Here is a 14,357-nt window from a genome sequence, read left to right as displayed (position 1 = left end):
TCAGGTTAAGAACTTTGCTTCAGGGTGAGAAAAAAAAATCGTGCAGCGGCAGCACGGCGGCAGTGGGAGGCCCCATTAGCTAAAGTGGTACCTCAGATTCAGAACAGTTTCAGGTTAAGAACTTAGCTATGCTATTAGTTTTGTTTTCCAGCTGCTCTTCCCTTTAATCTCTGTAGCCATTGAGGCAGAAGGCAAAGAGTGACACAGCAAATTATAATTATTACGTGCTTTGACATAATAATATACCATAGTTAATGCAAGCTGAGATTCATAATCCAGTTTCAAACTATGGTTTCAGATGAACTGTAGTTAGTGAGCCTGGCCATTGGCCTATCTAAGCCAATGTCTGGTTCTCACAGTGTCCAGTCAGATACCTATGGGAAGCCCATATCAGCATCTGAGCACAACAGCACTCTTCCCCTTCTGTGGTTTCTAGCAGCTGGCATTCAGAATCATAGAACCATAGAATTGTTGAGTGGGATCCTGAGTTCATCTAGTCCAACCTCCTGCAATGCAGGAATAATAGAAGCATACCACCTCTGAGAGTGGAGTTAAGCTGAACTAACCATGGTTTAATGTTGGGTTCTAACTTAGCCCCTGGTTCTGCATCTCTTCGTTACTCTATTAAAGCTTTTGATTTCTTCTCAAGTACTAAAGGGAAGTCGATCAATGATTGTACATGGAGGAAGCATTAAAATATGACTGTTTTTTTAAAAAAATAATCAGGGAACTCTTGACACCTCAGCAGCATTATGATTGGGGCTTGCGAGCACTGAAGACTGTTCTGAGGGGATGTGGGAACCTTCTTCGACAGCTGAAAAAAAATGGAATGAAAGAGACAGGTAAAACTTGGATGTTGTCTTTCTTTATATCTTTATATGCCTTCTCAAATTCAAGCATTCTGCTTTTGTGGGAATCTTTTTGTCAGCAGATGTAAAATCTTTCCCCCCCACAATTAGAATCCCGCAACTGACCCACAGTCATTGGAAGAGCTGGGGCCAGGTTCACACAGAGTTGATGTATTCCCATGACCGCTGGTAATACCCACATTGTTCTCGATTCCTAGTTCCATTCTCAGGAACCTAGTTGCTTCAAATAAGAGCCAAAGTTGGATGCTGCTTCACAGTAGTGTATTATCTAACATGGCTGCAGGAATCCTAATGTCTTTTGAAGTCATAGGGAAATATCAAAAATAGGAAGTTTGTTGAATCTCTGGCGTCCTGTCAAACAGTAGACAATGCTTGGCACAGTGGGTTTGCATTAACAATTAGTTAATTTTTTCTGAGTTGTTGAGCTTATTGTTAAAAAGTCCATAGCTTTCTTATGAGTTGTGGCATAAACCTAAGAATTAATGTCTTCACCACACTGCTGAATATTTTCATATTCAGTATATCGTCTAGCTCTTATCCTTTTGTCACTGAACTTCCACGTGAAATTTAAGGCATTACAAATCCACCATCTGTAGGGATTGCATTATCTTGTGATGCTAGACACCAGCTAGTGTGTTTCTCTTACATCTTGAAGCACGAAGAAATTAAATTGTATCCTCTTATCTTTTCTCCCATGTAGTTAATGAAAGCCATATTGTAGTCCAAGCACTGCGACTCAATACGATGTCAAAGCTTACGTTTGCAGATTGTGCACGGTTTGATGCATTAGTTAGAGATGTCTTTCCTGGTATTGATTTCAAGGATGTAGATTATGCAGAGCTAAATAATGCTTTACGAGAAGTCTTTGAGGAGGCCAATTTGGAAATTATATCTACTCAGGTAAGTATCAGCTACAACCCTAACTGATACGGAATACCTTGAGTTTGGTCTTTGCCTAAAAGTCTTAAGAAACTTATAGTAAATCTGTTGTGGTTATAAAAATACTAAAAGAAAAAAATCTTAATTCCATAGTTATTGGAAATACGTTTGCGGTTTATGTAAATGAATATATGCAAAATGTATATATGTAAAATCAAACCTAAAAATATTTTACTAAGTTACATTTTAATAAGCTTCATTGATTCTTGTGGCACTTACTTTTGCAAACCTGTAAGATTAGAGTCAAAATAATTTAGGACGGTTCTTCATCTGATCTGAATTGCTTGACACAAAATCCCTCCATGCAATTTAAAGACACTAAAAGCAATGATTTTATTATCTAATTGTGTGAAAGAAGCATCCAGTTGTTTTAGTTACCTCCTCCCATTGCTCAGCGAAACGGAACAGGTGAACTAATTTTGTGGTCTAGACTTGGTCAGATGACTCCTTCCATGGGGGGGGGGGTGTTAATTCTTTTCTTTTTTTGCTGTTATGTATTTAGTGTTTTTATGTTGCAAACAACCCTGTGATCATTGTTTGCAACATAAAAGTTACCTGCCTTAGCCCAAGACAGAACTGTATTCATGGTCTCAAACCACTAGGTACCTTTACTCACTTTTTTTTGCTGATCAGTCATTTCCTTTCCCCCTCCTACAGTGTCCTCTTTTAATTCAGATTTTTTTTTGGGGGGGAGTCTTTTGTTCTCTCTCTGCTATTTTTCTTCTCTTATGGTTTCCCTCTGTCAAAACAAACCCTGCAAAAAAAGAAAAAGAAAAAAGGAAGCATACTGTATCCAGTTCCCACGCTAGAGAGCAGGTTAGTTAGGGCACATTCCACTCTATTGGATGCCTCTCCCACTGTAAATGGATAAAGGAACATGGGGTCCTGGTTTTGAAGATTCATTCTGGTTTGGGATGAATGAGGCATCCAAGGCACACTTGGCTATAGCCAATGGCTAGCATTTTATACACAGAGAAACTAGGCTTCACTTGGCAGAGAGCTTTGACTTGTGCCAGTCCCCTGGGAGGCAGGATGAGGGACCAAGGGTCTATTCTCAGATGTCATTATCTAATTGGCTGTGGATATTCCTCAGTCTTTTTTCTTAAGCTTGGTCATGGGACGGAATTAGGGAGCAATCATCTGATCTGGACTAAATGGCATAACTTGCTTACATGTTCCTTTCTTCCTTGGGTCGTGAGATGAGTTAATCCATAATATCAAGTGCCTTGTTCACCCAAAGTGAAAGGAACCAGTACTTGATGTTCCTTTTTGTTTTTAAAAGGTAAACGAAAACTTGAAAATGTCTTATTATCTGCTCCTTATTTGTTTGAGGGATGATGTCTATATACATTTAAGTGTGTTTTATCTTTCTACATTTTCTTTTTGGTAAAGATCAAGAAAGTTTTGGAATTGTATGAGCAACTACGCCAGAGGATGGGGGTAGTTATTGTAGGCCCAAGTGGTGCAGGCAAATCAACCCTCTGGAGAATGTTGAGGGCTGCACTTGGGAAAGTTGGCAAAGTAGTGAAACAATATACCATGAATCCCAAAGCTATGCCTCGCCGCCAGTTACTAGGCCATATAGACATGGACACCAGAGAATGGTCTGATGGTGTGCTTACAAACAGCGCTCGACAAGTGGTACGTGAACCAGCAGGTATGTCTGTGAATTAGAAATCTTGGCTTTCATAAACAAGGAGTTTTATTTTTAGATCCTAATCTTGATTACTCTGAAATAAGACACCACTGTACGTATTAAAGTGTGTATAGAATTATAATTCTAAGTTTGGTCGATCTTATGATATCACCATAAAAGGAGCTGTGTTACTATGTGTGTTTACTTACAAGACACTAAGTAAATAAGAAAACGACTATGGGGACAATAAGAATTGTTTGCATTGTAGCCATTTATAAGCATGTGGTTAGAGAGAGCATATTCATCTGGCTTGATCTACTTGTTTGTTCATACATGCAGTTGCACACATTGGAATTCCTCAGAATTTATACTTGCCGTCCCCTGTATCCACTCCAATTGCAAATGTTAAAATAAATCTAATTTGAACTCCTACTGAAAAGTGACTTGTTTGAGATACAATGTTTGGTTACTGTTTGTAAATAGATGTTACTTCATGGATAATATGTGATGGTGACATAGATCCCGAGTGGATTGAGTCCTTGAATTCTGTCCTTGATGACAACCGTCTACTTACTATGCCTAGTGGAGAAAGAATTCAGTTTGGCCCAAATGTGAACTTCGTTTTTGAAACCCATGATTTGAGTTGTGCTTCTCCTGCCACAATATCTCGAATGGGGATGATCTTCCTAAGGTAATTTGACATTTGACATAGATGTGCATTAGAGTGATTTTCAGTGATTATACATGCTAATGAAGGCTGAACAAAATGTGAGGTAAAGTTAATTTAAAATACACACATTATTTTAACCAGCCGTTGTTTCATTCCATTGTCCCTTCATTGTTTCCATTTGCTTGTTGCTCATTTGGAAGGTGGTAGTGTTTCTTATAACCACAAAACTCTTGAACAAATGTTATTGGCAGGCTTCACTACATACATGGAATTGGTGACCTCTCCCTATTGTTCCCTTTAAATTGAGTTGTGGGTCTGACAGCAACTGTAATGGGATTCTTATGCATATTAACAACTTCAAAGAGGGCTTCAAAGAAACACCAATTAGCTAGTTGGCCATGTTGGGTTTAATAAGCTGAGATATGAAGAAGACATAGCTGCCACATAGGTTTTTTTTTTTTGTTCTTCCTTTGCATGAGCAAGTGAACAAGCCAGGAAGTCTTCAGTAAACTATGGTTTTCCATTTCATCCAAAACCAGGAAATCGTAATTAGCAGCTTTGGAGCATGCTAAGACATGAAGGTGTAGTTTGAAGTATGCTTAATAGCTAGGCTTGTTCTGAAGCTGTCAAACATACCGTATTTTTTGTTCCATAGGGCGCACCGAACCATAGGGCGCACCTAGTTTTTAGGGGGGGAAATAAAGGGGGGAATTATTTTTCCCCCAGCCCCAAAGAGCAAAGAAGCCAAGACAGTCGGCGGGATCCATCCCGCTGGCTGTCTTGGCTTCCTCTTTAGCCACGCACAACCTCTCCAGCCGGGAGAGACTGCGCACGGCTTTATTTTTAGCCGCAGGGCTGGGGCGGGAGAAGCCCAAGCTTCCCCCGACCCCAGCCCCCAGAACAGGTTCGGGAGCGGAGGCAAGGTTGCGCAACCTTGCCGTGGCTCCCGGAGCTTGCGGGCTGGGGGAGCGCTCCGAAGGTTTGCGGATAGCTGCCTGAAGCTCGGGGAGCGCAGTGGGAGTTGGCACTGCGCTCCCCGGGCTTCGGGCTGCAGGCTGCTATCCGCAAGCCTTCGGAGCCCGGCGGGAACTCCTGCCGCGCTCCGAAGGCTTGCGGATAGCAGCCTGAAGCCTGGAGAGCGAGAGGGGTCGGTGTGCACCGACCCCTCTCGCTCTCCAGGCTTCAGCGAAAGCCTGCATTCGCTCCATAGGACGCACACACATTTTCCCTTCATTTTTGGAGGGGAAAAAGTGCGTCCTATAGAGTGAAAAATACGGTAATTTTCAGTACTGATGACATGGAAGATTATTTTGTTTAAATACACCATTTAGCTGCAATTCAAAAAGCAAATATAAGACTTCTGGGCTTGTTTGTAGGGCGTCGCAGGGGGGCGGTGTGCCCTGGGTGCCATGTCGGGTAGGTGTGTGTGTGACAAGGCACCCCATGGGGTGCTTGCCCCACCACTCCCAGGCGTGGCGGTGCAAACAGCCACCACGCCGCCGCAGCCGCATGTGGCGGATCCTCTGTTCGCAGCTGCAGCCATGAGCAGAGGATCCTGCCACCGTCCATACGGTGCTCGAGCGGCGCCGGTGGCAAACTGCTATGTACAACACATGCACAGTGTCGCACACATGCACTATACGTAGCGATGCTGCACATGCGCTGTACATAGCAGTTTGCTGCTGGTGCTGCTTGAGCGCCGTACGGACGGCAGTGGGATCCCTCCGTCGCCGCTACAGCCAAAAGCGGAGGATCCCTCCTCCGCCACGGCAGCTGTGAGCAGAGGATCCAGCCACCGTCCGTACGGTGCTTGGGTGGCGCCGGCGGCAAACCGCTACGTACAACGCATGCGCAGTGTTGCACACATGTGCTGTATGTAGCGACACCACACATGCGCCCTATGTAGCGACGCCACGCATGCGTCGTACGTAGCAGCACAACGCGTGCGCAGCCCGTGGTTTGCCCCGCCCCAGTTGTCGTTTAACCTTCGTTTGCCCCTGTTTGTAGGCTTGGGCAAGGAGGCTGCATGTGCTCTTCCTATACTTGTATATGTATTGGTTTATGGCAACATATATTCTTGCTTTAATCTGAGGTATATCCCATTCTAGTGATGAAGATACTGATCTTAATTCACTGATAAAATCCTGGCTAAGAAACCAACCCGAAGAATGCAGACAAAATCTTGAAAACTGGATTGGGGATTATTTTGAGAAAGCTCTAAATTGGGTCCTAAAACAGGTGAGTGATATATAAACAGTGTCTAAGTTTGGCCTCATTGAGGGGCAGTATTTCAATATGAGTAGCATAAATGTTTGGTTTTTTTTAGAAAAAAAGCACTGTATATAAATATTTTAAATGGACAAATTCTAAGTTGAGTGTCGGAGGTCTTTAAATGGGTTCTAATTCCTCCTCCTGTTTCAAAGGCAGGAAATGATATTACAATTTTCTTGTTCAAAGCCTCTCCCTCTGCTGAACTCCAATTTCATTTCCTGCCTTGCTTGGAGCAGTACCTACGTGTCTCTCTGTACATGTATCTTGCTCATCTGCATGGATAACACTGTGACCAAAGCCTCAACAGGCAAGGGGATATCAGATGGGGTCTCTCCATTCTGAGGGGACAGTCCTGATCTCCTGGGCCAAGAAGTGTCTGGTATCCCTGAGGTCAGAACACATTTGAGGTGTGAGAGAGTGGAGAGGCAGAAGGAGGGAGTGAGTCAGTACCATCCTATCTTTCCTTCTTGCTCATCATTTATCCATTGCTCTGCTGATTGTGGAGCCTATGAGGATTAACTATAGTCAATGTGTAGTTACCAGAGCAAATGTTTTAAGATAGTAGATAGAATCTATGTGTTGCTTCTTAAGACAGATGTTCTACCAGACACCTTGCTTTTTTAAGATTGATGTTTTAAGATTGTATATGTACTTTTGAGTGCTGCCTTGGCCATTCTCAAGTTTCTGTTAATATTTGCCTCCCTGCTTAAATAGGACTCTGCACTAAAACTTGGTCCTGCTGTTGCAAGATAGTTTACAGGTTGCTTACTGCATGCTCTGTTTTACAGAATGACTATGTGGTGGAAACAAGTTTGGTTGGAACAGTGATGAATGGTTTGTCTCATCTTCATGAGTGCACTGAACGTGGACAATTTATAATCAGCCTGATAAGAGGACTGGGTGGAAATCTCAACATGAAATCACGGCAGGAATTTACAAAAGAGGTATTATTTGGAAGACAAAATTATTCTAATCATTAGCAGTTTCAGGGTGGGCAGGGAGGGGAAGAGAGGGAGAGGAGAGATTAAAAATTTATCTCAAGAAGAAGAAAAATAGCCAAGAACTGATATTGGCACTCAGTTGTAAAAAAAAAACACCACCACCACCAAAAACAAAACCTAATAGTCTAAACCAGATGTGAAGTGCAACAAAATTTCTTGCATAACAAACAATGTGATGAGGGAAATTTCTAGCTAGCAGTGATTTCTAGCTAGCATATGAAGATAAAGCATTGTACAAGTTTTGCATGTCTCAATACAAAAAGTTTAGTACACTTTTTCGAAGCTAAGCTTTTATTGTTGGCTCTCAGGCAGAAGCAAGAGAAGTTACATAGAGGGCTTGGACAGAAGAACAGCGGTGAAGCCATTTTGCCACATCGCTGTGAATATTTATTGTTGAAAGTCACATTTAGTTTGTTAAAAGAAAAAGAAAGAAAGGAGACTAATAAGTCTAATAAATAGTAATGAAATAATACCCTGAGTAGCAGAAACTTCTGTTACATATGGTGGAGTATGAAGAGTCAGTGTTTTGGATCCAGTCTAAGTCATGCTTTAGTCCCATTGATTTCAATAGGACTAAAATGTGGCTAACAGTCTAGATCTAACTCTCTAGAATCATTAGAAGGGAACATCCTTTTTATGTTCTGAGCATGAACTGACATATTCAAACTTGGGAGATAATTTTCTAGATGAAAAGAGGATACAGTTATTTTCTGTATCTAAGTTTCTATATCCAGACATATGGTCTAGATATAGAATGTTTTGTTTTTAACTGTTTTTACTTATAATTTTATTGTTTTATTCACTTTGTAAACTGCTTTGAGGTTTTATTTGAATCAAGTGTTAAATAAAATCTGGCAAAGTAAATAAATAGATGTGTTGTGGAGGATGTGTTTTATAGCAATTACGTTTGGTATTTTTACATTTTTACATTTAACAATGTTTTAATATAATTTTTGAAAGGTGTTTGCTTGGGCACGTGAGTCTCCACCGAATCCCAGCAAACCATTGGACACCTATTATGATCCAGATACTGAACGCCTAATGTCATACCAACTGAAAAAGCCTGAAAACCTGACTGCTGATGATTTCAGCAATGTCCAGACTCTTCCAGTCATTCAAACGCCTGATATGCAAAGAGGCTTGGATTACTTTAAACCTTGGCTAGGCTTTCATAGTAAGCAGCCATTTCTTCTTGTTGGGCCTGAAGGATGTGGAAAAGGGTACGGATTTTCATTTTCATACTAACTGTGATATCACTGCAGTCCTACTAATACTTAAAATGATGTTGACGGCAGTATTACTTGAAAATCACATGTTCTCTGATGGATGTGTTCCGCTACTCCAGGCATGTGGATTTCCTCCTCCTGTTTTTTTATACCATGACATCACTGCCCTCTGCTCCATTCCTTCTGAATTGCAGGTTAACTAAGAATATTCCTAATATATAATGTGCAGGTTGCTGTGGGTTTCCCATGCGTGTCAGGCTGTCATATGGTGTCAAGGGTGCTCCCCAGCCAAAGGAATGCACATGGCAGATAGTTAACTCTTTATTGTCAAAGAGAACATCTACAGTAATTTCTATGGCTCTGAATACCTGCGCACACCAATCTAGCGCCTAGGCAACTATTCCCAGGTCCTAGGCTATATGTTGCTTCTGCAAGCCTAGTGCTTATCCTCACATTTAAGGAACCAACTCTAGCTGAGCTAGAGGGAGTCCGAAGTGGTTGGAGCTTTGACTTGAGGGTGAGTTGTGGGTGGGATTTGGATTAATTGTGAGCTAGCAAAATGAGAGAGGAGCTTCCAAATGAAGTGCTGTGCAAGATCAGCCTCACAAATAAATGAAAATTCAAAGAAGCCTGAAGGATTAGAGCAATTTTAAAGTTTAGCTTACTAGCTGTGCTGTAATGAATACTCATGTAAAAACCATGTACTTGTCCAAGGTTAATGTTTTGGTTTCCAGTTGTTGCATGTTCATTTCACATGGCTAAGACAGACTTTAGATGTTTCTCTCCCAATGTGCTGTATTTGCATCTTTTCATTTCCCCCCTCCAGAATGCTGCTTCGTTATGCCTTTTCCCAGCTTCGGTCCACTCAAATTGCTACAGTTCACTGCAGCGCACAGACTACATCTCGACATCTGCTCCAGAAATTAAGCCAGACATGCTTGGTGATCAGCACCAATACTGGGCGCGTATACAGGCCAAAGGATTGTGAAAGACTGGTTTTATACTTAAAGGATATCAATTTGCCCAAACCGGATAAATGGGGGACGAGCACACTTGTGGCTTTCCTGCAGCAGGTGAATAGAATTTGGTTTAAATGTTGCTTTCAGAATTCTAGTATAGGAAGGAGCTTCACACTTCCTGTTCTGCTTTGAGTCACATTTGATATTTTCACGAAATTGCACTATAATATCTGGTATAATATTTGTTTCTTGAAAATCCTTGTGTATTTTTTTAAAAGCATGTTTCTCTGAATACATTTGTGTGCCTGTCAGCAGAAGACTTATTGTTCAGGAGGGTGAGCTTCTGGGTGCGCTGCATGGCTATCTATTCATTCATTGCCGTCTCAGGTCGTAATTCTGACATTAGTCCTTTCCCCAAATAGGAAATTACGCAGTCCATTAAACATGGGTGCAGAATAAAGTTTGCAGCTTGACAAGAGTAAGCAAGACAAGTTATGATGCATAATTTTTGGTTTAAATAACAAGTTCAGGAGTGTTTGTAGGGTGGCATTTTGGTTCACTTATTGTGGAAAACTGGCCACATGTAAGAAACCTACATTTATATGAACTTCAAATTGCTTCCATTCAGTGTTGTTTTATTTCTTACCAGCCATTCACCTTAAAGTTCCAGTGGGGGGGTTGCAATAATTAAAATATTAATATTAAAATCAGTTAAAGCAAGCTACAGTGTAAAGAATAGGGTGGGTTTGAATTCTGTCTATAGATACAGATAAGGTACCAGAGGCCCAGGTAAAGAGGTGCATCTTCAAGATTCAATGAAAGCTACATAATGAACCTCGCAGATGCACCATGAGGAGGAATTTTACACCTTGTGTCGTGAGTCAGGCAGCTCTACTATGGCAATTGGGGCATCTGATGACATTGAGGTGGGACTCTCCTGGCAACCCACTCGGTCCCTTCTCAGCATCTAGATCAGCCTCTCAGGTTGCTGGGCTCCTGTCCAGGATTCAGTTCACAATCAACCCATTCTTCCTCTTGCTCTGATCAGCCCTGTTTAGATATCTCTATGGGGCTCATAACATCAGTAGTGATTTGGGCAGTCTCTTCAACTAACAGTGGGCTTGCTATAGCATTCCCAGCGTATAAGATGATGTGTTCCCTCTTTTCCCAGTGACTAGTTCTCCCCAAAGTGTCTTCCATTTTGAGTGTTACCGACCTCGTGTGCACTTTCATATAGTGTAGAAATTTCCTACATTCAGAATTAATGAATTAAGGAAATTTATGTATTTTCCATAGTAGATTTTGTTTACATAATTCAGCATTTCTCCTTGAAGAAATGTGTGCATATATACATTTTGCATAGAGTTAACCTTTTCTTTATTAGACCACATAGTCATAGTTACTGCTATTTGCATAGTCTTTTAAAAAGCCTCTTACAAATATTAAACATTTTTTATGCTTATTGTCTGTGTCTGTTTTTATCTTATCCCAAGGTGCTGACGTATCAGGGATTTTACGATGAAAATCTTGAATGGGTGGGGTTAGAAAACATCCAGATTGTGGCTTCCATGTCTGCTGGGGGAACACTGGGAAAGCATAAACTTACTTCCAGGTTTACTTCTATTGTCCGTCTGTGTGCAATTGAGTAAGTATCTTCTTGATAATTCTTCATATTTCCATGTATTAGACTGACTTTGAATTGATGAACTCTTTTAATTCCTCTACACATCTATGTTCTCTAAATTATAGCTTAACATACATTATCCTCAGAAAAGTAGTATGCTTATTGTCAGGGCCTGGAGTGAAGGGGGAGAGATTGAGGAGGAATGGTAGAGGCCGACCCCCCTTCTCCTGGAGCTTCCAGAGGAGAGGAAATACAGCAGTAGTTTGAGGAAGGCCACAGCTCAGAGACAGGCGAACAGAAGAGTTGAGAGGTGTTGGGAGAAGGGAGGGGGCAGCCAGCTGATGTTATCACTGGAGAGTATTTCTGATCCCCCTTCTCCTAGAACTTAGCATTCATTGAGGGTGCAAGAGCAAAGGACTCGGAGACAATTAGCCCCTGGTGGCCACCGTAAGGGGAAATGCTGTTGGTAGGAAGGGAAGCGGGAGGAGCAACGCTATTAACAGGAGGCAGACTGCATTCTTTGAATCATAGAATCATAGAGTTGGAAGAGACCACAAGGGCCATCGAGTCCAACCCCCTGCCAAGCAGGAAACACCATCAGAGCACTCCTGACATATGATTGTCAAGCCTCTGCTTAAAGACCTCCAAAGAAGGAGACTCCACCACACTCCTTGGCAGCAAATTTCACTGTCAAACAGCTCTTACTGTCAGGAAGTTCTTCCTAATGTTTAGGTGGAATCTTCTTTCTTGTAGTTTGGATCCATTGCTCCGTGTCCGCTTCTCTGGAGCAGCAGAAAACAACCTTTCTCCCTCCTCTATGTGACATCCTTTTATATATTTGAACATGGCTATCATATCACCCCTTAACCTCCTCTTCTCCAGGCTAAACATGCCCAGCTCCCTTAGCCGTTCCTCATAAGGCATCGTTTCCAGGCCTTTGACCATTTTGGTTGCCCTCCTCTGGACACATTCCAGTTTGTCAGTGTCCTTCTTGAACTGTGGTGCCCAGAACTGGACACAGTACTCCAGGTGAGGTCTGACCAGAGCAGAATACAGTGGCACTATTACTTCCCTTGATCTAGATGCTATACTCCTATTGATGCAGCCCAGAATTGCATTGGCTTTTTTAGCTGCCGCGTCACACTGTTGGCTCATGTCAAGTTTGTGGTCAACCAAGACTCCTAGATCCTTTTCACATGTACTGCTCTCAAGCCAGGTGTCACCCATCTTGGATTTGTGCCTCTCATTTTTTTTTGCCCAAGTGCAATACTTTACATTTCTCCCTGTTAAAATTCATCTTGTTTGTTTTGGCCCAGTTCTCTAATCTGTCAAGGTCGTTTTGAAGTGTGATCCTGTCCTCTGGGGTGTTAGCCACCCCTCCCAGTTTGGTGTCATCTGCAAATTTGATCAGGATGCCCTTGAGTCCATCATCCAAGTCGTTGATAAAGATGTTGAATAAGACCGGGTCCAAGACAGAACCCTGTGGCACCCCACTAGTCACTCTTCTCCAGGATGAAGAGGAACCATTGATGAGCACCCTTTGGGTTCGGTCAGTCAGCCAGTTACAAATCCACTGAGTGGTAGCATAGTCAAGACCACATTTTACCAGCTTCTTTACAAGAATATCATGGGGCACCTTGTCAAATGCCTTGCTAAAATCAAGGTAAGCTACATCCACTGCGTTCCCTTCATCTACCAGGCTTGTAATTCTGTCAAAAAACGAGATCAGGTTCGTCTGACATGACTTATTTTTCAGAAATCCATGCTGACTATTGGTGATCACAGCATTCCTTTCTAGGTGCTCACAGACTGTTTGCTTAATGATCTGCTCCAGAATCTTCCCTGGTATTGATGTCAGACTGACTGGGCGGTAATTATTTGGGTCCTCTCTTTTTCCCTTTTTGAAAATAGGGACAACATTTGCCCTCCTCCAGTTTGCCGGGACTTCGCCTGTTCTCCAGGAATTCTCAAAGATGACTGCCAGTGGTTCTGAGATCACATCTGCCAGTTCTTTTAATACTCTTGGATGCAGTTCATCTGGCCCTGGAGACTTGAATACATCTAGACTAGCCAAGTATTCTTGTACTATCTCCTTAGTTATTCTGGGCTGTGTTTCCTCTGCTGAATCATTTGCTCCAAATTCTTCAGGTCGGGCATTGTTTTCTTTATCGGAGAAGACTGAGGCAAAGAAGGCATTGAGGAGTTCAGCCCTTTCTGTGTCCCCTGTTTGCATTTCACCATCTTCTCCTCTGAGTGACCCCACTGTTTCTTTGTTCTTCCTTTTGCTACGAACATACCCATAAAAGCCTTTTTTGTTGCTTTTAACCTCTCTAGCAAGCCTGAGTTCATTCTGTGCTTTAGCTTTTCTGACTTTGTGTCTACACGTGCTGGCTATTTGTTTGAATTCCTCTTTGGTGGTTTCCCCCCTTTTCCATTTTTTGTACACATCCTTTTTAAATCTTAACTCAATTAAAAGTTCTTTAGATAGCCACCCTGGCTTCTTTAGGCACCTTCCATGTTTCCGTCTCATTGGTATTGCCTGAAGTTGTGCTTTTACTATCTCCCTCTTAACAAACTCCCAGCCATCATGAACTCCCTTTCCTTTTAGTATTACTGTCCATGGGAACTCACCCAGCACTTCCCTAAGTTTTATGAAGTCGGCTTTCTCAAAGTCAAGAAATTGAGTCCTAGTATGCTTGGCTGCTCCTTTCCGTTGTATAGTAAACTTCAGAAGAGCATGATCACTCGCGCCTAATGATCCTTCCACTTCTACCCCACTAATCAGGTCATCAACATTGGTTAGGACCAGATCTAAAATGACTGTTCCTCTTGTTGCTTCTCCCACTTTCTGGACAATGAAGTTGTCTGCAAGGCCAGTGAGGAATCTGTTTGACCTTATGCTCTTGGCTGAGTTTGACATCCAACAAATATCCGGGTAATTGAAGTCCCCCATTACTACTATCTCCCTTCCTTTTGCATGCTTGGCCATCTGTTCCAGGAAGGCATCATCTATGTCCTCCGTTTGGCTTGGGGACCTTTGGTAAACTCCCACAGTGAGGTCACTGTTATTCTTCTCTCCCTTAATTTTGACCCAAATGCTCTCACTTTGGCTTTGAGGTTCTAAATCTTGGATCTCTCACAGGTATACACATCCCTGACATA

General features: G+C 42.2%; 1 protein-coding gene across 1 annotated transcript in view; it reads left to right on the top strand.

The window, feature by feature from the left end:
• The window catches only part of DYNC2H1 (dynein cytoplasmic 2 heavy chain 1), a 144,528-nt gene that overhangs the window by 36,645 nt on the left and 93,526 nt on the right, over positions 1-14,357 (top strand). Inside the window, exons 36-44 of the mRNA XM_083608904.1 lie at positions 727-842; positions 1,570-1,769; positions 3,201-3,465; positions 3,928-4,135; positions 6,223-6,352; positions 7,174-7,329; positions 8,347-8,606; positions 9,439-9,685; positions 11,065-11,216. Of these exons, the coding sequence (XP_083465030.1) occupies positions 727-842; positions 1,570-1,769; positions 3,201-3,465; positions 3,928-4,135; positions 6,223-6,352; positions 7,174-7,329; positions 8,347-8,606; positions 9,439-9,685; positions 11,065-11,216 (1,734 nt within the window). The remainder of the gene's footprint in view (positions 1-726; positions 843-1,569; positions 1,770-3,200; positions 3,466-3,927; positions 4,136-6,222; positions 6,353-7,173; positions 7,330-8,346; positions 8,607-9,438; positions 9,686-11,064; positions 11,217-14,357) is intronic.

Source organism: Podarcis filfolensis (assembly GCF_964270895.1).
Source record: "Podarcis filfolensis genome assembly, chromosome: 4".
In the NCBI taxonomy this organism is placed as follows: Eukaryota; Metazoa; Chordata; class Lepidosauria; order Squamata; family Lacertidae; genus Podarcis; species Podarcis filfolensis.
Note: the sequence above shows the minus strand (reverse complement) of the source record. Positions and strands in the feature narration are given on the sequence as shown.